The 23,920-nt window shown below is 36.1% G+C and overlaps 1 protein-coding gene across 1 annotated transcript in view; it reads left to right on the top strand.

Annotated features, from left to right (window-relative positions):
• NUP210 (nucleoporin 210) overlaps nucleotides 1–23,920 on the top strand; it is a 112,193-nt gene that overhangs the window by 52,703 nt on the left and 35,570 nt on the right. Inside the window, exons 11-21 of the mRNA XM_088134153.1 lie at nucleotides 1,500–1,637; nucleotides 5,937–6,092; nucleotides 7,522–7,720; nucleotides 8,690–8,835; nucleotides 11,648–11,869; nucleotides 15,296–15,469; nucleotides 16,981–17,173; nucleotides 17,482–17,588; nucleotides 20,239–20,343; nucleotides 20,426–20,527; nucleotides 22,161–22,289. Of these exons, the coding sequence (XP_087990279.1) occupies nucleotides 1,500–1,637; nucleotides 5,937–6,092; nucleotides 7,522–7,720; nucleotides 8,690–8,835; nucleotides 11,648–11,869; nucleotides 15,296–15,469; nucleotides 16,981–17,173; nucleotides 17,482–17,588; nucleotides 20,239–20,343; nucleotides 20,426–20,527; nucleotides 22,161–22,289 (1,671 nt within the window). The remainder of the gene's footprint in view (nucleotides 1–1,499; nucleotides 1,638–5,936; nucleotides 6,093–7,521; nucleotides 7,721–8,689; nucleotides 8,836–11,647; nucleotides 11,870–15,295; nucleotides 15,470–16,980; nucleotides 17,174–17,481; nucleotides 17,589–20,238; nucleotides 20,344–20,425; nucleotides 20,528–22,160; nucleotides 22,290–23,920) is intronic.

Raw genomic sequence — 23,920 nt, 5'->3', positions numbered from 1 at the left:
TATAATTCAATCAAAAACATTATCTGAAAACAAAATCTCATAGGTTTTGTTAAAATTACAATTTGTAATATATTACATATTCCTAAATGGATTATAAAGAAGTGCAGTTGTTGAAATTAGGACTTTCAGATAGACAAGAATAAGTTTTATATTTAGATATTATGCTTAGTAAGAAGTCACTGTGCAAAATTAATATGTCTTAGTAGCACATCTCCTCTGCCTTTCACCAATGTGTAGCAAATACCTTATTTAATATAATCATCTTTGGAGTGATTTCTTTAGCAATCTGGAAAAAAAATCAGAAGATTAAAAACAATTCTGATTTATTATATGTGTTTGTGTGCATGCGTGTGTACATAAATAATTTGTTGCACATTACAAACACATCTGTATTTGTATACTTCCCTTTAAATGAGCTTTATGTTGGATGGCATTCAACTCACTCCAAACAGGAAAATCTGTTTCCAACATTTTTTGAAGGTGAAATTTTGTGGTCAGATTCTTGGCCAGTTTCATTTGCATATTTGGGGCCAATATATGGGAATTAACTTTGAAAGTGACCCTGCCTGATTTTTTATTTTTAGTAATTAGGAGAAGTGAGTGGGGTCAGAAGGAATAACTTTTAGAACAAGTCTATCATCAGAAATTATTCACATCAGGGCTTGATATTTACCTAGTAACCTAGCCAGTTTGTTAAGAAGTAATTTGAGTTTCAAGGGGTAGGAGGCATGCACTATTACCCTAAGTGAATATTTATTATTTTTGAAAAGATAGTAATCTAGTCAATTTTTATTTAGTGGTAGCTGGTGGATCATCATGATTCTGTAAAAAGCTTTCCCTATCTTCAGTAATTAAATATAAATAAATACATGGTCTGTCTTAGTATTCAGTATTTTCTTCTTCCCATTCTGTGCAGCTCAGAGATATATTGGCTCAAAAACATGTTGCAAGAGAGTTTCTAAATCCATGAACGTATGCTGGTGTTTGTTTTTTTAAAATGCACCCTTCAGTAATACTGTTTGATTATAATGCACCAAACCAAAATAATAAAATAATACAATCATGACATTATACTAGCATATAAAAGCATAGGCAGATGACATTTTAAAAGGCATGAGAAAATTTTAAAAAGTTACTTGGCTGAAGCAGAATGCCATAAAAAGTAAGTTAAAGATAATATGAGTGTCATAGCTAGGAATGCCTTGACTCCATTTGCAATTTAAATAAATTAATAGGCATGAATTCCTGAAGAAGTATCTGTACTGATGCCCCAAGAGCATAGAGAAGTTCATACAGGAGAGAGCAATCTCTAGGAATCAAGTTCTATTTGTGGAACCCTCGTATGAATGGAGGTTAATGTTCATGGTTGGATAGGGTGAGGAGGGGGAAGCATATGAAGTAGCCCTACACTTCTCTGCCTATTGCATCTTTCCCAATAAAAACGAGTTTTAAAAAACACTGAAGTAAAATATTTACTTATTGCACATTTATTTTATCAGGATGGAGGTGTTCACACATTTTCTCTTCCTGCACAAAACCAGCAAGAAGTAGATATCTATGCTCCCATTGTTCTTCAACCAAGCATTTTGACCTTTCCATGGCAGGCAAAAGCAGGAGTCTATCAGTACAGAATCCTGGTAGGTATTGAAACCATCTAAATGTAGAATACAGCAAGCTTAGCCACTGAATACAATACATTACTGTTCTAGCATGTGTTATTAACTTAGGTGGCTGTAACCTTGTTTCTGTTGGAAAATGCAGTTTTCTTGCTACTTGGTTGTAGTTTCCCACCTGTGTTCCTAAAACCTACATTTTACTTTATCTTACAATTTAGAAACCTTCTTTTTAACGAAGTGTATAATTTGTGTATGGTTGCAAATGAGAAATGTTGATAGAAATGACAAATAAAATATAAAAACAAATGACAAATATAAAAACCAATGTGGCTTAGGTAGGTACTTGTTGGTTCTTTAAATCTACAACTATATTCACTGCCAAAGAAAGAAGAAACACCATAGACCCTGGCACTGACATATATCACTTCTGGGGGGGGGGTTCCACTATTGCTATAACATTGTGCTTTATTTATATATTCTTTCAGCCATACCTTTTTTTCTGTACCTTTCATGTTTCTCCAGTTTCAAGAATAAGGTCTTTTCATAGAAGGGCCTTTCTTCAAGAAAGTTCTATTATGCAAGGAGTTTTGTTTTTTTTAAGTTAACTCAATTAAAGTTGTGAAAGTCTGAATTGTTTACAAAAAGATTTATCCTTTGTCTATGCCAGAATGCTTTTCTTCAAAACAGATATCCATGTGAAATGTGGTTAGAAAAAAATGCTAAGCTGTTGGTTGACACAGACATTGGTGATTCTTTTCTAGTCAGCCTATCTAATTAAAGATGTAAAAAAAAAATAAAGTAATCTTGAATAAGACTATGCAGTTCTGGATGGTTAATAGCTGGGCATAGGCCCCAGTAACCAATGCCTCATTTATATCTGAGTAAATTCCATAAAATTCCATTAAATCCTCTTCCTGAAAAGCCTCAATGAAGTTCAACTCAGTTGAGTGTTTGCACTTCAGAGTTACATATAAAGTTCATTAATGGGAATATAGTCATTTTCATATCAACCATCTCTTCTAATTGACTGTGGCTGGTAGCTGCTATCAGTTGTGGCTGCTGTGAAAAAGATAAATTTTATATTGGTAATAATTAGGGAAAAAAATTAAAATATACTTGGAATCCTTTGTATGCTGTTGGTTGTTACACCTTAAAATTTATTCAGTAGTGTAGAAATGGAGACAGGAAAGATAGGAAAAATGAACAAAGTACAAGAGCAATTCCTTTAGGAGGAAAAATTGAATTATGCCTTTTTGCTATTGGGATGTCATGGTTCTTTATGATTTTCAGATACCTTATGCTGATTTTATATCTTTTATTGTTTGTTTGTTTGATTGATTGATTATGTACCATCAAGTCAGGGTCAACTCTTAGCAACTGCATGGGTATTCTCCATGATAATCTATCCCTAACCTAGTCCTTCAGGTCTTCCAACATCCATCCATCGCTACTGTAAGTGAGCCAACCACCTTACTACTGGTCATCCTCTTCTTTTTCCTCCCATCTTTCCCAGCATTAAATCCATCTTCAGAGAGCTAGATTTTCCACATAATGTGTCTGAAGTATGATGATTTGAGCCCGGTCATTTGTGCCTTGAGTGAGAATTCTGGGCCGATGTAGAGAATAAAGATGACTTTGATGGAGATAAACCAAATCCATTCCCAGAGCAACAAAGTGAAAAATGCAACTTAAGCCCAAAACAATCTGAGGGGAGGAGGAAATGACTCAGTTTCACAGGAGTATAAGAGGGAGGGGGAAGTGACGCACAATCAGACAAACAGAAGTGGAAAGTGGTTGGCTTTTTTATTCTTTTTAGCTTAATTTGGAACTTGCACATGAACAGTTCATGATCTGTTCCACAGTCAAACTTGGATGATCATCGTATTAAAGGGTTGTCCACAAGGGTTGTTCAATACATATTATTCAGTCATTGATTGCATTGTAGCCAACTAGTGTTCTTGCTATACCCTTCCTAACTATAAAAGCAACCCTGTTTCTTCTTTATTTTTCATGTCCTGAGTAATAAATGATTTGATCTTCTGACTGAAAGTGTCCAGTCCCAGTCCATTTCAATTCAGTAATGCCTAAGATATCAGTGTACAGTGAATTCATTTCATCTTTCACTGTGTTGAGCTTTCCAGTGTTCATACTTCTTACCTCCATGTTCCCACTTTAATTCTTTCTCTGCAGCTTCGAATTTTCTTTTCCTGTATGGCTATATTAGCAATTAGATACTCTATTCCAAGGGCTTTAATCTAGCCCATCATAAACACCATTGGTACTCCAAAAGATCCTCAGCTCTTCCTCAGTAGCATGTTGAGTGCCATCTAACCTGAGGGGACCATCATCCGGCACTATATCTTCAATCGTTTAATGTTTTCTATCCACGTGGTTTTCCTGGTAAAAATACAGGAGTGGTTTACTGTTGTCTTCTCCCACACAGTACAAATTGATGGCTTTCCCATTGTCACTAAAGTGATCATCTGCCTCTGGCATTTTCCTATATCGCTGCTGCCCAATATAGGTGCCTACTTGCTTTAGCTGGGCAGCTGGGATGACCTTCACATCTTGGGTGACCCTGCTGAGAATATATATTTTTTGGCGTAACTCCCAACGTTCTTCACTCATCCCTCCCAGGAACACCCCTCCATCATGATGGGGCAGCACAGCAGGACTTTGGAGGGGGCGGGGTATCATTTACTGTAATTGTATTGTTGTAGTGTAAATTTTTATTTTAGCCTCTATGGACTATTGTACTGGGAATGACAATTAGACAAATTCACAAGGAAATCTGTCAGCAGTGTCTACTAAGAGGTGCACTTTAAACCTCTTTTAGTATCTATGAGAAACTTTGCTTACAGAAACAGAATGCTGGATTGGTGGACCTCTATTTATTCCAAAATGATTGAAAATACAGAGCATATTTTATTCCTGTTTCAGCCACTAATGCTAGAAACAGGTTCATTCGTTATGAAGAAGAAATTTTGACCATCATTATTGTTTCATATGTGCCATTTTATATTAATCAGGAAAAGAAGGGACAAAGTTTATTTTTAAAAAAGAAATTGCACACTTGGCTTTTTACTGTGCTTCGTTTTATATAACTTAATGTTGCTCAGAAAAATTCTATGACAAATTAGTCTTCATGTGCAGCCTTTGCACACATATGGCACTCCACATGGAAGAAATAAGTTGAATATTGGAAAGGAGTGGTAGGAAGGAAGTCTGAGGGAAAAAAAACATGCTAGCAGGGGATATGGAGATATTATTTTATTATTTGCCATTATTAATTATGCAAATCAGATTAATATTGGCAATGTGATACCTAGGCTGATTCTACTAGGTACCTTTCAGACTAGATTTTTATGCAACTACAAAGTTGAAACAGATGGTAAAGATCTCTGATAGCTGTAGCAGAAAGAACTATCCTGCTGCTTAATGTGCAAGCAAATTCATCTTTCTGTATTCATAGGCTATAAAATGGAGCAAATTGCATTTTCTTTTTCAGCCTAGAAAAACTGAAAAGTAGTAAAATTTCTAATGCTTTACTTTAAATGATAGTTTTTGAAAAGGTCTTAGACCTGATGATACAGAATCTTTGGAAATACTAAGGATACTGTAGAGCAGAACAATTTAGGCCTCTGTGGGAATCACAGTAAATGCAGTTACTGTTATCAGTGACTGACTTCTGATTAATTTCAAAAGCCATGTATATATGTAGCTAGCCTTCCCTTAAGGATAAAAATAAAGATATTATGTCAGGAAGAAATCAATTTTCTTCTGTTTCTCTGTGTTGCCTCCCCCTTTGGCATTTATACTTCCAAATAATTCCCATGATTAGGAAGCACTTTCAGCAATACTCAGGTTAGTTGCACTGAGACAAAATAATTCAGTTGGCTTCCTCTAGCTTTCAGTATAAGGAAATTAATCAGGGTTTTAAAAATTGTGACAATCCTATCACCTAGATCTCTTACGTGCTGACCTGGGAAACAATATGCTGACTACAGGCACTATTAATCACTGAAGTCTCTCAGTTTATCAAACGTTTTTTGGCACAATGAGCAACCAGAGGTACTGAGATGTTTTAGAGACGTATCAACAGATACAACCTCTGATAAAAAGAAAAATAAGATAATATTGCAGTGATATGTGTTGTTATGATGCTTTAACAGAAAGGAGTGTACATTTGTGAATTTCTGACTGGTAATTCTATCCCAAAGTATTCCCTTTAATTTGAATTGAATATCTAACAAGAGTATATTTTTAAAAATTTCATTAATAAACCTAATGTTTTAATTTGCTTTTCTTTTATGAACCAAGGCTTATGGTGGAAGTGGAAATTTTACTTGGTCTTCATCTCAGCAAGCTGTTGCTTCAGTTACAACTAAGGGTGTAATGACAACTGGGAATGAGATTGGTGTCAGTGTCATTCATGCTAAAGATGTTCAGAATCCACTACACCATGGGGAAATGAAGGTAACTTATTTTGTAAGAAGGTGTCAGGAGCTGCAGAGAAGACTTGTGTTTCTTGTAGAGAAGTTCCTAACTGATCAATCTTCCTTAATTTCCTAGATGGACTATTTATGTATGGTGAAGAGCTTCAATCTAATCTAAGTATTTTAAAACTACATGCAAATGCAAATATTCCAGAAGCAGATTTCAAACAAAATGTCATACTGTTGAGAACAAGGGTAGAATGAAAAAAAAAAACAAGCCCTAATCATTTGATGTGAAATATCATGTCTGAGAATTCAAATCAAAGCCCAAGCATATAAATGGACTTACCTGAAAACTTATTTGGGCAGAAGAACGGTCCACCAAATGATCTACTCTTCCCCCAAATAATTTCCCTTATAAACCTCTGTCTCAGATTCAGAAGTTGAATGACTGATCCATAGTGCCACTCTTTCTGCACATCCCCCTGTCAAACAGACTGTTCACTGCACATGTCCCTTGTGAGTACTGAGATACTATATTCAGTTCCCCCTTTTAAATTTCAAATAAATGATTGGTGCTACTGAAGGTTTCAACATCAAGCATCTGGTAAGAGATGACAATTTTCAGCAAATGAGACTTCCTTCCAGAAGGTTCAGAAATGACATGTTTAATTAAAAGTCTACTTTCAGACTCAAGATTCACAGCACATAGCAATAGGAGTGCACTTTACCCCTCTTGAATTTGTAAGGAACAAATATTAAATTAAACTAACATCATCAGTTTAAGATTTTAAATTGCTCACACTTTGCATTTTCTACTTGAACAAAGCATCTGCCCGCTGACCTTGATTATCAGATTATGCAAGTAGTCTATAAGTTCCACAAGGATTACAATTTTAACACCATACCATATGGTCTACAATTTAACCTGAAGCAGTAAAGCAGATGGCTTCAAAAATTAGACATGCCAAATGAAATGCTTTGATCAAGCAGTTGTTATGAAATGTTACCATCCATCTGTGATGTTTTCTTTATTGATAATAAAGAATTAAATGCAAACCCATCATCCAAGTGTTGGTTTACCCCTGTATTTGAGATAGCAATTTCATACAGATGCCACAGAAAATACACCATAAATCACACTTCACAATCCGTTGTAAGTTACCACTCACAAACCAACCTTGCTATATAATTATTTTATATGCCAAGGCTTTTTGTGGGATTTGGTTTGAAGGCACACAAGATAATGAAGATGGGCACCATAAGATATCAGAGCCAATGTAATGTAGTATGATTGACAGTGTGAAATGGGCTGCTTCTGAATAAATAAGTCAGCTTCTGAGCATGTGCCATTAATGTTTAAGAACTTCCTTTTAATTAGTTTGGGTTTTGCTTTTTGTTTGTTTTTAAATTCCAGTTCAGGGTTTGCATCTCAGTCTGGACCTTGTGTCTTTATTCTTGTCTCCTAGGTCTATGTGATAGAACCCAGTAATATGGAGTTCACACCTTGTCCAGTTGAAGCACATGTGGGCGAGATACTGGACTTGCCTCTGAAGATTATTGGTGTGATGAATAAGGAAACCAATGAGATGGTCACTCTAAGTGATTGCTCACATTTTGATTTAGTTGTCAACATTGAAAACCATGGTGTGTTCAGTCCATTTCAAGGTGACTTAAAATAAATTTTAATTTTTAAATAAATAGGCAAATGAGAAACACACTTCCTGATATATTAATGTCTCTTTTATTAATAGTAAATGCTTTTAAATGCTTAATATCAATCACAACCTTTATATAAATTTGTCTCATAATTAAGCATGCTCCAGTGGGAGGAATAAATTTGTCTAAGATGTGTCCAAAACAAAAATGATTCTGCATAGTAGTTCATAAAATACCTCTCCTAGTTTTAAATACTGTAAGTACTACTTACCGCTTAGGACTTGGTTGAGCTTTCTTCTATGTGTCTTGTTGCTGATCCTTTGTCATTCTATCATTAGTTTAACATTTCTGAAAATATTTAGGCAAATGTTACTTTTTCAAACAAAACTGGAAGTCGTATTAGTCCAATAATTACTCAGAAGATTTTTTGTCTTCTCTATCCCACTATATATGGTAGAAAAAGACTGAAATAAAGACTGCACATTTATTTTATCATCAAGAAATCTTCCTGCAGGCCTCTGTGTCTTCCCCAAATCTCCTCCAGGGCTCCCCCTACCACCCAGAGCAGGTTTTGTTGGCACAGAGGGGCAGCACAATAGAAGGGATTTCTTTTTGTATAACATGCCTTTCAACAGTCTTATTTGGAAGCTCCCAAGAAAAGTCAGACACCAGTTCTCCAATCTTTTTGACAATATGGAGTGTTCATATGCACCCTATCATTAATCTGTCATTGGAATATTCTCATTTACTTTTTGATTTCATCAATTTGTAGCCATGATGAAACCGAACTCGGTATCCATTTTGACAGATGTTCAACTTTATTCTGCTGTAATTGGCTGTTTTGGGGTTTATTTGTTTTATTAGTACACTGATTAGTAATAGTATATTTATTAGCATAGGCAAGTTTTAAAAATAAACATGTAAAAGTGTAATATCAATATTATTTATTTTTATGCTCTGTTTGTGTTTTCTTAACAGGGAGACTTAAGCCAACTCCTGAATACTGCAGTGGGATCAGAGTTAAAGCTGAAACCCAAGGGTATTCAACACTTGTTGTTAGTTATACCCATGATCATATTCACCTCAGTGCCAGTATCACCATAGCAGCCTATCTCCCAATAAAAGTAAGCCTGTTGTTTTAAAAAATCAGTTGGTCTTTCTGAAATGTATGTTGATTATGCAATATGAACTGATTTAAGATCACAAGTGAACTAAGCAAACGTAATGACTGATATTTCACTTGGAATTAAATGAACTGGGTTCCTGGATGTTTTCTATTTGGAATGTTCCCTAGTTTGTGCTTAAAGGATTGCAGGGGTTATTTATTATATCTATTATTCCTTAATATTTCTGCATTATTTTTCTTCTAGGAAACCCAGAAGGCTGCACAAAGCACAACCAAATCAACCAAAACCCCCAAACCAAATAAGCATTGTTTTAAAAATCCTAATATATTAAAAATAATAAAATAATAAAACACTGAAAATAATTTTTAAAAAATTACATTGCAACTTTTAGACATGTAAACTTTTTATAAATATTGTAGTGGCATCTAAAATGAAAACAAAGCCTTCATACGTGGAACTTTTCTTATATGAGTAGACCAGAAGTCTTCTGTAGGTGCACCTCTGAGATCCAGGGCATTGACTGTCCATAGCTTCACTAAATAACACTAAACAACATTGGTTTTAAGAGCAGATTCAGCTGTTCATATAAAGCAACCCTCACAGAAGAAATGCTGAGCTTGGAAACAGCTCTTGCTCTAGGAAGAAAACTAAGTTATTAGGAAGTTACTAGTTCTCCACATTCAGGGAGGTTTTCTCACAGAGTAAGTTATCATTAACCCTATTTCTGAATTGGCACCTTTCTATCATAGAGTTTGTATACTGAATATCCTTAATCTTTTTTTCTCATCTCCACAAAGTGGGTTGAATTATTTGTCACATTTTTTATTATTTGCAAATGCTAAATTCTCTAAATGTAATATCAACATCTGTAGTTAACATGTGAGAGCCAGTTTGGTGTAGTAATTAAGGCACCAGATGATAAATCAGGGGACTGTAAGTTCTAGTCCTGCCTTAGGCACAAAGCCAGCTGGGTGCCTTTGGCCAGTCACTCTTTCTCAGCCCTAGGAAGGAGGCAAGGGCAAACCACTTCCAAAATCTTGCCAAGAAAACTGCAGGGTCTAGTCCAGGCAGTCACCAGGAGTCAAAAAATGACTCAAAGCCACATGCGTGCATACACACACACACATCTATTGTTAATACATATATTGACTGACTAGAAGTCAACAAATATAACGAAGTGCTGGTTGGTTAGAAATTAAATATTTTAGTGTAACTGGAATTAATATTCTAGCATGTTAATATACTAAAAAAAAAAATTCATAGTCACCTGCTGGTTTCTCTTGTGCATAACTATATTCAAGTGTTAATGCTACTTAAAAACAATTAGAACAGCTTACTATTCTAATAACTGGAAGTTACCAAAACCAAAGACAAGTTCATGCCAGGTCCTGCAGTTTAAGTTCTTCCACTTGAAACATCTGCTTGCTTTTCTGGCTATTTGTCCGCTTATTTTATGAAGCTGTGCATCGTCATATGTTGCTATTTATATAGGTCTGGAATATCGGTCAGAGGAAACACTAGGAAAATTTAAGCCAAGCACTTTGTTGAAAGCAGCTGAAAAAAATTTGCTTGGGTATGACTCTCATTAATGTGAGTGGAAATTATTCAAAGAAAATGAATCAGAAAACAGTGTTGCTATGAATGTAAAGAAGCACTTTCTCCAGTATATAGAAAGTAAGGTGGAACAAGATGCAAAACAGATGTTGGGATTTCCTCTCATGAGACTCTTTTCTGTAGGCAGATTAGCAAATCCATTAATTATTTTGGGGAAATCATTCCTTGCATGAATTACAAGCATTGTACTATAGAGTCCTGAAATGAAACAGTTATGCCTGCACAAAAAGTATCTGAGCATTTGTGTTAGTCAGCAATTCCATGCAGCCACAGGTACATTGGAGACAAGTGGAGCCTTCCTAATTTACTCAGAGTAGGCAGATATTTCAGAGGATGCTTTGTTTTTTTGAGCTGATTCCAGTATGCCCCTCTGAAGCAAACTGGAGCCTCTGCTTCTGATCTTTCAAGTTGAGCAGCTGCATCACTGATAAATAAAGCAGCTTGACCTCTCAGCAGCTTTTAGTAGTATCCTTCTGGAGCTGCTCTGGGAGTTGGGGTTAGCCAGCACTGTATTGTGCTGGTTCTCCCCCTTCCTCCATGGCCAGTTCCAGTTGGTGTTGATAGGGGAGGAGAGGTCCAGCCAACAGCCCCCGCTATGTGGTGTGCTACAGGGCTTGGTGCTGTCTCCTCTCTTGTTTAAGATTTATATGAACCCACTGGGTGGGATCATCCACCAGTTCAGGGTGAGGTCTCATCAGTATGCAGATAATACCCAGTTATATATCTCCACCCTGGGCTGTCTGAAGGATCCCATGGAGGTCCTGTCTCAGTGTCTGAAGGCTGTGGGTATCTGGATGGGGAACAGTAGGCTTCAACTCAACCCTAATAAGACTAAGTGGCTCTGGATTTGAGGACCACCTGGTTCTGGGGACCTTCCATCTCCTCTTCTAGATGGGGTTGCACTGCCTGAGACAGATCATGTGTGCAGTTTGGGGGTCCTGCTGGACTCACAATTTCATGATGTAACGTATACAACTTACTATACATATTTGTATCATATGCAAGCATTAATTTCTGTCCTTATGTGATGAGATCATGACAGACCTGTCATCTTTCTGACATCAGTGCAGTTTGTTATAGACACTGCAATGTCTAATATGAGGGAACTGTATAGGATAGTGAACAAGTCTATAACAATTTCTGAAAAAATTACTGATAGTATCATGATCTGAATCATTATTATCTTCTCTCCTAGATTATTGATCCCATTTCTGCTGCTTTGGTAACTTTGGGTTCCTCTAAAGATATCCTCTTTGAAGGTGGACCCAGACCATGGATTCAAGAGCCATCCAAGTTCTTCAGAGATATCAATACAGAACATCCAGAGAATGTTGGTTTATATTTACTAGGGCCACCTACATCTAGGAATTCTTTCCAGCATTGGGCTAGAGCAACTTGCAAAACCCTAGGGGATCAAGTGAGTGAGACAGATATAAAAGTTTGCTAGATTTTTAGGTCACAGTAATTGAGATGGTTTATTTTAACAGTCTGTAAAAGAAATAAGGTTTTAGATGGTTGCCTTGCATATGGTAATAACTATTATGACATTTGAATGCATGAATCAGTTGCTGATCTTTATGTATACTAATGCTATTGTTATTACTCATAAGAATTACACTTTGTTAAATTTGTTACAAATGTTTTTAATATGAAAGGTGCTACTGTTCTAACAACTCAGTGAATGTTTCCTGACTGAAGATAATTACTTATCATATTACTCTTTTTCCTAAGATTCATAAGAATTTAAAAGCAGCAGAAAAAAAACCAACTGAAAAGCACCATTCAGATTACTAGACATTTAAACAACATAAAGATACATAACATGATGATTATAGCTTCACAAAAGACCAAAAAATAATCCCTGTACACTTAAGTATCTCAACAGTTTGACTTTTGAATTTGGTCATATTTGATTTTTTTAAACTGCAGGCATGACTTAAAGTTTTAATGCTTCAGATAAAATAGTATGCACTTGCAAATCAATATGGGTGAATGCAATCAAATGGTCATGTTCAAATATAACCAGTGATCGATTATGTGCTATCAAGTCTTAGTGACCATATAAATACATCTCCAGGGCAATCTGTCCCCAACCTGGCCCCCCTAATGTTGCACCCAACGTCACTATAATAGAGTCCTTCCATCTTGCTGCTGGTCATCCACTTCTTTTCTTTCTTTACCTTTCCCAGCATTATGGATTTCTCACAGGAGCTGGATCTTCATATAATGTGTCCAAAAAATGATGGTTTGAGCCTGGTCATTTGTGCTTCTAATAAGAAGTCTGGATTGATTTGTTCTATGATCAAGTTGTTTATTTTCTTCGCTATCCACAATATTCTGAAGAGTCTTCTCCAAGACCAAAGTTCAATACCATCAGTATATTTTTTATTCTATCAGAGTATTGCCATCAGCACATTGCGGGTTCTTGATGTTTCTTCCTTCAGTTTTAAAACCACGCTTATCTTTAAATTCAGACACTGTCAATATATATTTTGTGTATAGGTTGAATAAATAAGGGAAGAATATACTGCCTTTACTGACCTGGAGCCAGTCTGATTTGCCATATTCTGTGTATAGGTATATTCTGGACTGTATATATTCTGGACTGTGGCTTCCTATTCTGTGTATAGATGTTTCATGAAGACAATGAGAAGTTCTGGGATTCCAATTTTCCTTAGCATATTCTGCAGCCTGACACAGTTGACCTTTCTATAATCAATAAACCACAAATTGACTTCTTTTTAAAATTCTTTGGATTTTTTCAATAATCCGGTGTGTATCAGCATCAATGTTTTCTAAAACCAGGTTGAACATCTCCCATTCATGTAAGATTGAAAGCTGTTTTGGATGATCCTAAGCATTATTTTGCTAGCATGTGAAATCAAGGAACTTCTTGTTTGCATCTCTTAAATCTCTTAAACCCTCTTAAATCTCCTTTTTTTCTTTTCTTTTCTTTTTGGTATTGGTATATAGACTGAACTCTTCCAATCTGTTGTTCTCCAGATTTGCTGGCATATCTTGATTAGAATCTTTAGAGATTCTTCTATTGCTTGCCATATTTCTGTGGACATTATATTAATTCCTGTAACTTTCAGACTTGGTAGTGACCAGAGTACTCATCTAACCATCTAGTACTAGAAATACTTGAAAGTCAGGAACATCTTCTAAGATATCTTAGATGTTGACATTTCTACTATCCAAAATTTTAGTATACTCCTTCCATCTTTTTTTGATCTTCTTTGAATCAATTACTATTGACTGGTATATCAATTTGAGATTGGAACCTCTTTTTAAATTCAGAGATATTTTGGAAAATGTTCCTTGTTTTCTCCATGTCTGTTTCAGTCTTTGATGTTTTTACCGATATCATTGTAATAGCGCTCCTTATCTCTTCTAACAGCTCTCTGAAATCCTTTGTTAAGTTCCTTCCCGATATCCTTATCTTTCTTGGCTTTGGCTTCTGTTCTCTTCTTTTACTGTCTCTCTGACATTTTATCTTTCACTATGTTGAGTTTTCCAATGTTCATGCTCCTTAAGTTCCATGTTCCCACTGCAGTTGGTTCTTTGCAGCTTTAGATTTTCTTTTCCTGCTTGGAAACATCAGCAACTAGACAGCCGAAAGGCTTAAATGTAGTCATAGCATAAAAGGTTTTATCTCCTGAAGATCCTCAACTTTTCCTCAGTAGCATGTTGAGTGGCATCCAACCTCAGGGGACCATCATCTGGAACTATATTATCAACCGCTTTATCTTGTCTATCAAATAGGTTTTCTTGGTAAAATACAGGAGTGGTTTACCATTGCCTTCTCCTGTGCATTATGAAATGACTTTACTGTTATCACTAAAGTGATCCTCCTCCTCCAGCATCTTCTTATATCATTGCTGCCTAATATAAATGTCTGCTTGCTTTAACTAGGCAGCTGGATTGCTTTCATGCCCTTGTATAACTCTGCTGGGAGTATATACTCTTGTCATTCACTCAGCCCTCCCAGGAACATCCCTGCCATTATGAGACAGCCAAGCAGGACTTGAGGTTTGGGGGTGGGAGGGAAATATAGGCAGTTATGTCCTAAAAAGATAAGACTTTCATATAAATAATCTCTTAAGTTTTTGAAGTAACGTGCACTCAGAAACCATTTCCTAGGCTGCAAGAGTTGGATTATACAGTCCACAATAATGTAAGATCGTAGATTCTGATCTTTATCATTGATGATCTAACCTTCATGTAAGAATAATCCAATTATTTAACCTGACATTCACTGAAAATAGTTTCATAAAATTCTCATTCTGCTGCATTAATCATCTTTGTGAGTATAGTTAAAAATAAATTTTGTGCAACAGCACCACATGGAAAATTATCCCCAGAGTATTCATGTAACCTAAGTTTACTTCGAATGTGCAGTGAATATAAGAATATTGCTTCTGCCCATAAATAAAATAAAAGACATCTAGGATTAAAATACAGTAATAAGTTAGTGACTCTTGAAGCAGTCACTTGTATGTGTACATGCCCCTGTCTTACAGATTTACTTTTCTTAAAAGAAGAAAGAGAGGTCAACTATCTGTTTCAAAATCTTAAAAACTTAATTTTATTTTGTAGGGTTAAATTGGGTAAAATTGCAATAAACAATGGGAAGTTTATTATCCACTCTGATAATGGACTAGAACTGCTTCTGAAAATAAACGTCAGAATGATACACCTTTATGTGTCAACATTTCAGACTATTACTGGAACAAAAACACAACCTTAATGTTTCTTTCTTAAACTGTATTGCATAAGGAAGACATGTTTTGCTAAGTATAGCATTCCTTTTTTTCATTTATTCTCACCAATTTTTATGCAGGTAATTTCATTAACAATTGGCAACAAGCCCACTGTAACTAACCCCTTCCCAGCTGTTGAGTCAGCTGATGTGACATTGATTTGTGCCACTCCTTCTCGGCTAACCTTGGCACCTGTATCTACCGATCCTAAGCTAGTGGTTTCCTGTCCCTTTTTTCACCAGGACAAACAAGGGGTAGGTATAAATCAGGGGAAGGCAGTGTGGTAACTATGAATACTTCTCTTGGTCCCCACCATCCTCCCTGATCCACCTAATTTATTCAATATGTTTTTAATGAAACAGGGCAGACAGGGGGAAGCTGATACACTGCTAAGTCCCACCCTCTAGCATTATTTTTATAAGAATTGTGCAGGGACCCACAGAAGAGCCCAAGGCATATTTTGGAGATAAAATGATAGATGGTTTTGTCCAGTGCTTTGCTTGAAAGGATCTCAACTGCCCTGAAGAAAAATAAACTATGGTGGTAGAAAATATCCTGGGAGGTTAGGGGTTGAGGGGAGCAACTTTATCAGCTTGCCTTCAAGAACATTATCTGGCCATACCATCATACTACTTTTGAACAGGGTTGGGGGTTAGCCATTTTATGATGCTTTCAAAATTCTATTCACAAGACCCTGGTGTGATAAATGAATAAACACATATGGTTGTATTCAGTTGTTCTAGAATTGTAGATCTGATTCTCCTTGCCCTCTGCATCCCTCACATTTTAAATATGCTCTGAAACTCTGTGGAACAAATGGGAAGTATCCTGTAAGAGGGGAAGAAAAGTCTACCACTTTTTTTTTTATTTGTTTATTTGTTTATTTATTTATTTATTTAACAAACTTATCCCCGCCCATCTCCCCCCAGAGGGGGAATCTGGGCGGCTTACAACAGATTAAAACAAAAAATAAATATATAGTTAAAATTTATAAGAAAACACATTTACATAGAATAAAGGAAGAGGAAAAATCCAGGAGGCCGATGGAAGCAACACCAGGCCTCTAGGGGGCGAGCCAACCCCATATCTGATGACCTCCCTCCCCACCCCAGGCCAGATGGCAGAGCGAGGTCTTCAAATCCCTCCAAAAGGCCGGGAGTGAGGGGGCCCATCTCACCTCCGGGGGCAAGATGTTCCAAAGGGCAGGGGCTACAGCAGAGAAGGCCCGCCTTCTGGACCCTGCTAGTCGGAGTTCTTTTGCCGAGGGGGTCCAGAGCATGCCTTCTCTGTGTGATCGGGTGGGACGGGTTGAAATCATGGGGGAGAGACGGTTGCATTCTGGACCAGCTGAAGCTTCCAGATACTCTTCACGGGTAGCCCCATGTAGAGCGCATTGCAGTAGTCTATCTGGGAGATAACAAGGGCATGAGTGACCGTTCGAAGGGCATCCCGATCCAGGAAAGGGCGTAACTGGCGCATAACCTGGAGCTGTGCAAAAGCCCTCCTGGCCTGTAATATAGCCCCACCCATTCCCCTGCAAGTTAGGTACCTTTTAGATATCACAGTAGCACTGGAAAGCTGCCTTTCAACAGCTTCATCCCAAAATTCTGGTGAAATATGTTTAGCCTAGTAACTTAGATTATTCAGTATAGTAGAACATGGCCAGCCTTTGATTGTGTGCCTTATCTGTGTGCATACACACAGATGCATGTGTATTTCTTAAAGATATTTTTTCCTATTTATAAGCAAAATGATTATCTTATAGGTTCCTGTTACAATTTCCCGCAATCCAGTATTGGAGCTAGAAGTTTATGATCATCAGGGGCATAAATTTGACAATTTTAGTTCTCTTACTATTACCTGGGAATCAACAGAACATTCATTAGCTAGCATAGAGCCCAGTGTGCCCATGGAACTGTCTATGAAAGATCATGGAAGCAGCCAGAAGAAAATGCAAGGTACTGTTCCCCCACATTGTTTTTTTAAACATTCAGTTTCCTGAATGATACTATACTAATACTAGTAATTCCACCCCATCACCCCTTGCTTCCTGGAGTGAAGGTTTGTTCATAGATCCAAGAAGCTATTTGAAAGGAGTGTAATATTTTTTCTATTTTTTAAAACCCCACTTAAGGATTTAAAAAGGGGGGGGCAGGATGTGAAACTATGTAACTTTGAAGGCCAATTTATCCATATGGTCTTGTGCTCTGATGGTTATTCAGCAGTACACACTGCTCTTCCAATTTTCTCTGTCCTTTTTTCTTAGGTCTGCAAACTGTTTTAGTTCATCATAAACCAGGAACAACAACAATATCTGCTACTGCAGTTGGCTATCAGCATGTTCATTTGATCTCCAGTGAAGTAAAGAAACCGGTAATACATTTTCCCCCCAGATTACTGCCCTAATAAGATATATTTTCTATTTCCATTTCCTAATACAATGTTAATATACTTTATTAGCTTTCTAAAATATTCAGCATAATCTAGACATTTAGAAGCAAGACAGAATACTAAAATAGATTTTCTAGCTTTGAAGTTCCTCCTCTTCCTTCTTATTTTTTGTAGCACCTAAATTAATTTTTGTTTATTTTACTTAAATGTCTGAATGCAGGCTTAACCTCAAGAATGTTCATTTATCAGAAAACTGACTGTTTGTAGTTTTAGAGTTAACCATAAGCAATATAATTAGTGGTAAATAAAAATACTTTTGTTACTACTGAGGGAAATAATAAATTGTTCAATCTGAGTTTCTACGCATAACACATTAACTATAATCCCAAAATGATTATAGATGGGCAGTAACTAAATTTGAGATAGATAGATAGATAGATAGATAGATAGATAGATAGATAGATAGATAGATAGATAGATGTTGTAAGTACATTCTGCAAAGTGATTTGATGAACCCAACAGAACTTTGCAATTATTTAGCATCTTCTTCCACCCATCAATCACACAATCTTTCCATATTACAAGCGCTATTAGAGTTTGCACTATTTCTTAAGCAGTATTGCTGCGTATTGAATTATGCTATATAAATTGAAATAAAAATAATTTTAATTAGGAGGAAATTTAAGAACAAACAAAACAAGCCATCAAGGCAAAAGAATAGACTTAATAATACTTTTACATACTTTTACATTACATATAGTGCATTTATGTTTGAAATTTAATACATGGGATAAGGGATATTATAGAACTAAGGTAAGGTGTTTACATTTGTTACTGAAGATTCACTGATGTTATTAAGCCTCTAAGCCAGTGTTTCTCCACTTTGGCAGCTTGAAGATGTGTGGACTTCAACTCCTAGAATTCAGGGAGTTGGAAGTCCACACATCTTCAAATTGCCAAGGTTGGGAAACACTGCTCTAAGCAGTAGCATATATTTTCCATGAACTTATTGGAGTGCCTGATCTTTGAAGAAAATGTACTAAAAAGAACTGTATCCATGCCCTTGTTGCTAGGTTGAATATGGAGAAAAATGCCCCAAAATACTAAGTTTGGGAAACAGTCAGATCTTCATTATTTAACATTTCAACAGGCCTAGTTCCTGCTTATTATAAAATATTTTTCTTGAAGAAGAGTGGACATAATTTTCTAATTTATGTGAACTATAAAACTTGCATCCTAAATGTGAGAAAATAATGAAGAGGAATATAGAGTAAACTTAATAACTCCAATTCCTTCCTACAATCTACTTTCATTGCTATGATATATCCAGACTCTCAGCAAAAAAAATAAGAAGAAGAACTTGGTTTATAAGTAGTCAGGTCACTGGTTCATTTTGCTCAGTACTGTTGACAGTGAAAGTGATTTTTCCAGGTCTTAGACTTGGAGCTATTTGCATGCAAAGCTTGTCTTCTGCTGCTGACATACAGTTTCTCTATTATTTGTATTTTTGTGTGATGGAGCTCTTATATCTATATCTATATATCTATATCTGTCTGTATATATCAATCATGAATTTGTGTTTAAGTATTTTGAAGGTCAAGTTTTGTATTTAACCTAAAGTAATTCAACTAGATGTAGGTGATTGTTAATTCATTTTAGTAGGAAAGTTTTTTTAGAAAATAATAATAATAATAAATAATAATTTATAAATTTATATGCCACCTGACTCCCATGTTACTGAAGGCTATTCCAAAAAGGGTTTTTTTGTTCAATAAAAATATATAAACAGAAAATTCAAATAATTATTTATTTAAATTATATAAATAAATGTACTGAAGCGTATTTAATTATCAAACCAATTTACACAAGTTACTCATTAGAACTGCAGCTATTATGCTTCTTTCATGTCACATTGAAATTGAGTGTCATTTATCCCTCTATAACAAAAGTATATCATTCTTATATAACACCATGCATTTGTTAAGTTTGGTATTATCATGAAATTAAGGAAATAAAGAGAAAAGACAAGGAATTTGATTAAGAAATTAGAATTAATATGAAGAATGTATGAAGCCAATGTTTCATAGAGGTCATTTAGCAAACACAATTAGAGAAAATGCAAGTTGCATCATTCAGATATAAGCTAGGATTATTCTGGAAAGCATAACAAAGTACACTGCCATTCAGTGGTATAAATATAGAGACACATGTTTTGTGAAAATGGAGGTCTGGGAATGATGAACTTGTTATGAGAACCACATGTTCTAGAATTCTAGAATGGTCTACTGTTTTCCAGAGTGGTTCCTCTTATTATTTATTGATTAGTTAGATTTATATCCTGCCTTTCCCCCAGGATTCAGTGTGGTGTCCATAGCACTCCCTCCTGTTTTTCCCACAGCAAGAACACTATGTTCTATAGATAGTGTTATAGATAGATAGATTGGGTTAAGAGAGGGTGACTGGCACAATGTTATCCAGTGGACTTCCATGGTTGTGGGTGGACATGAATCTGAGTCTCCCCAGTCCTAGTCCAATGCTTCATCACTCTAGCTCACTTTTCTAAATCACTTTTCCACATTATTGTCAGAGTGGAACATCAGTTTTGCTTTGTTTTCTCTCTCCCTCTTTACAGTATGAAGCTCTTGTACCTGTAAATGCGGGTATTGAACTAATACTTGCGGAAGATGTTAAAATGAATCCTAAAGAAGTGACTATTTATAATCACCAAGCAGTTAAGGTAGGTCTGTGTGTTTGTATCTGTGTGGGTGTAATAATTGATGTCTCAGTGTAAGTTTTATAAAGTGTACTTTTCTTCACAGGCTGAACTCCTAATTAATGGGGGCTCTGGATATTTTTTTATTAATACCAGTGTTGCTGACATTGTTAAAGTGGTATATGAAGAAGGTAAAGGCATTGCTCTGGTAAGTATTTATAATGCAAATTATTATTTCTTCTTTAGACAAGAACTATTGAAAAACTACTGTTTTTTCTAAAGTGTATTGGGAGAACTTTGAATCAAGTAATCTTAGAAATTCCAAGAAACCATGGAATGAGAGTCTACCACCTCCTAATTATGCCAGTTAGGATGGTAAGGAGATACAGAAGTCCCTTCTGCTTTGTTTCAAGAGAGCTCTGTGAGAAACATTCTTAAAGTAACAGGCTAGTTCTACTGTAGTACCAGGCTAGAAACAGGAGACTGAATTCTAGTACTGCCTAAGGCACAAAGCCAGCTCTGTGACTGTGGGCCAGTCACACTTTCTTAGCCCTAGGAAGAAGGCAATGGCAAACCACTTCCAAAAATGTTGCCAAGAAAACTGCATGGGCTTATCCAGGCAATCGCCAGGAGTCAAGATTGACTTGAAGGCACACACACACACAAAATATCTACTGGGGGGGCAGGCAGTCCCATATGGGTCTGATGGGCTTTCACCTATAATCTGTATAAACCTACTTTGGTCAGGTTATATTGACCAGAATAAAATTGGTCAATATAACCAACTTATATTCAGCAAAATAAAATTCTGTCTTGTATGAGTATTTTCATACTGACTGAATAGCAACTAATTAACTAACAATTCACCATTCAATCTGACATTCTTAAAACTAATTTCTGGCCTTTCATGTTTTTCTCTCTTTATTTATATAACTTGTTTTATATATGTGGGTGGGTGTGAGAGTTTTAAGTTTGAAGACTGAGATCAGCCTTGGCCACTGCTCTCTGTTGATGTGAGCAGCTCTAGGAGATAACATTTTCTGCAGTGTGGAATAGAAATACTATAAAGCTAAATCAATCAATAAATCACATTGCTTTGTATGGCATTTGAAGTTCTGAAATGAAATTAGTAATGAAATTAGACTAAACCGTTTACACAGTGTCAGACTTTCATAGGATATCTGCTTTAGATGGTTTCAAAAAAATGTGTGAGCTCAAAGATAGTGACAGCCAAAGCTAAAAGAAATGGGTTAATGACATTTCAGAAAATTGTAATACCTTGCAAGATATGACAAAAAGCCATTGTGATTAAAAGTTTTCATTGAAATGTGAAATTGTTCTTCCGGAAGATAAGCTGCCATCAATTTGTGTGGTGTCATTAAGAATAAAATTCTTGGCAGTACAGATGCTTTATTTCCTTCTTCCTCAAATTAAGTCTATATAGTCTTTTTATAAGGTCTTATAAGGTTTTTATTTATAAGATCCTTTCTTGCCACAATATGTATTTTGTTCTTCTCTTCCTGGTTCCAAAGGCAGAATACAAGACTGGAGGCTAAAAGTTGTATTAGGCACACGTGAATGCAGTTGCTACCTACAGGCCCTTTCCACTGTCTCAGTGAAATGAGATTGCTCAGATATATTTTAGAACTTTATTTGGAAAGGGCAGCTTCTCCTTCTGTGGAAAAATGTCCTTCTAAACTTACCATACAATTTTCCTTTGTCACTGTTATTTACCATTTGTTATTTGCTTGAAGCACAAAAACTTTAGTTTTAAGTAAAGAAGTAGTCACAGTAACTAGTTAAGAATAACGTTTGGTACCATTTTCCTTTCTCTATTTTAGATATATCCCATATATCCAGGGTCAGTGTCTGTAATGATCCATGACTTGTGTCTTGCATCTACCACCGTTGCTAAAACTGAGGTGTATGTTTCTGATATACAAGAAGTATATGTTGGAATTGTTGATAAGGTTAGTATTCAGTTCTAAGTGAATGGTTTGCTATATTGTTTACTGCTGGCAGTAAAATATCTTACTCAAGTACATAAGATTCTTCAAGATTAATTCATTATAGACAATGGGTTGGTGTTTCAGTTATTATTTATTTGCTCCAAGGGACACACTTAAGAGTGCTCTAAACACTTTTAGGTCATATTCTATTGATACAGCAAGCAGGATCTTTCTGTAAAGCAGGTATCTAAAATATGTAACAAATCTATAGTTAGTTAGCTATACGTACTAACATACTGCAGATGAAAGCAAAATGTATGGCTTTTTCCACTGCTAAGTCAAGAATTCTGATAAATGTTGGCAAGCTATATTGTTTGAACATGGGCATAAGGAGCTCATATAGCTTAATGGTAAAAAACTGAGCATGCATCTCAGTTTGTGGCTTATCTTACAAAATGAGAGCCAATCCTAACTTACCTTGCAGTTTCCTCATATAGTTGTTGAGATAATGTCTTGGTTTGGGCATAATAGTAAGCCTTAGTTTTGTGTTGCATCCACATTACACTGTATGGTTTTTAACTCTAATAGGCCCCAAGTACAGACTGGCATAGTAGACAATAGCAAGCATATGAACTATTTATATGCGTATATGCTATGTGTGCATGTAATTTATTAGAGCAACATATATGCTACTTACCCACTCAGGTAGCATACACTTCTAAAAACAAATACAACTTCACTGATATTCTCAATCACAACCAGGTCAAAAGTGTGACTAAATAGAGGAAAAACTCTGAGCAACATTCCCACATAGAAGATTGATTGATTGATTGATTGACTGACTGACTGACTGACTGACTGACTGACTGACTGACTGACTGACTGACTGATTGATTGATTTTATATGGCTGTCCAACTCATACAGTGACTCTGGGTGTTTTAGAACCAAAAAAAAAAAAAAAAATCCAAGATGAAAACAAGCAGTCAGTAACAGGCAATCTGGCTCACATGCAGGAGATAAGCTATTTGAAGTTCCCCTAGAAGCCTTAAAGCAGGCTGAGAACCTTTTGTTAGTCAGAAACTTGCTCCCCACAGCAGATGGAGGGCTGCAGAATGTTTTCTGCTGACACAAGAAGGAATGTGACATATTTGGGGGGCAGATTTTTTTAGATGTGGGTGGAGTTAAGTGTGGGTATCAGAGTTGAAAGTCTCTTGGAAACAGACTGATCTCATTTCCTCCCCTAACCCCCCCCCCCAAAATAACCTGAATTTTGATAGCACATTTTAGAATTAGTTAGTTTAAGGAAGGGAATGGGAATGGTTTCTTGAAATAGGCATCCCTTGACTCTTAGTTCTATAAAGGAAAAGGGGAAGGGAAAAAACTACAACTACCAAAAAGTTGCCGTTTTGCTGCCAAATTTCAGTGAAGCAATCTCAGAGTAGTGGGGTGCAGTTTGGAGGCTGCAGGCAACCAGCAGGCCATGGGTTCCCTACCCTTGCCTTAACATAAAGGGGTGCCTTTGATAAGCCTAAGCTGGGTAGACTAAATGAAATTCAGAAGTTTAAGTAGTATGTTCAGCTAGTGCCTCTACCATTTTATGGCTGAGGTCTTCACTGTGGTTTAATCATAGACAAATCAATCAGAGCACTCA

This window comes from Python bivittatus, unplaced genomic scaffold, assembly GCF_059951505.1.
Source record: "Python bivittatus isolate LINGU-HERP-01145 unplaced genomic scaffold, Pbiv_v1 ctg000080_np1212, whole genome shotgun sequence".
NCBI classification, from domain to species: Eukaryota; Metazoa; Chordata; class Lepidosauria; order Squamata; family Pythonidae; genus Python; species Python bivittatus.
The sequence above is the reverse complement of the archived record's forward strand: the minus strand, read 5'-3'. Positions and strand labels throughout refer to the sequence as shown.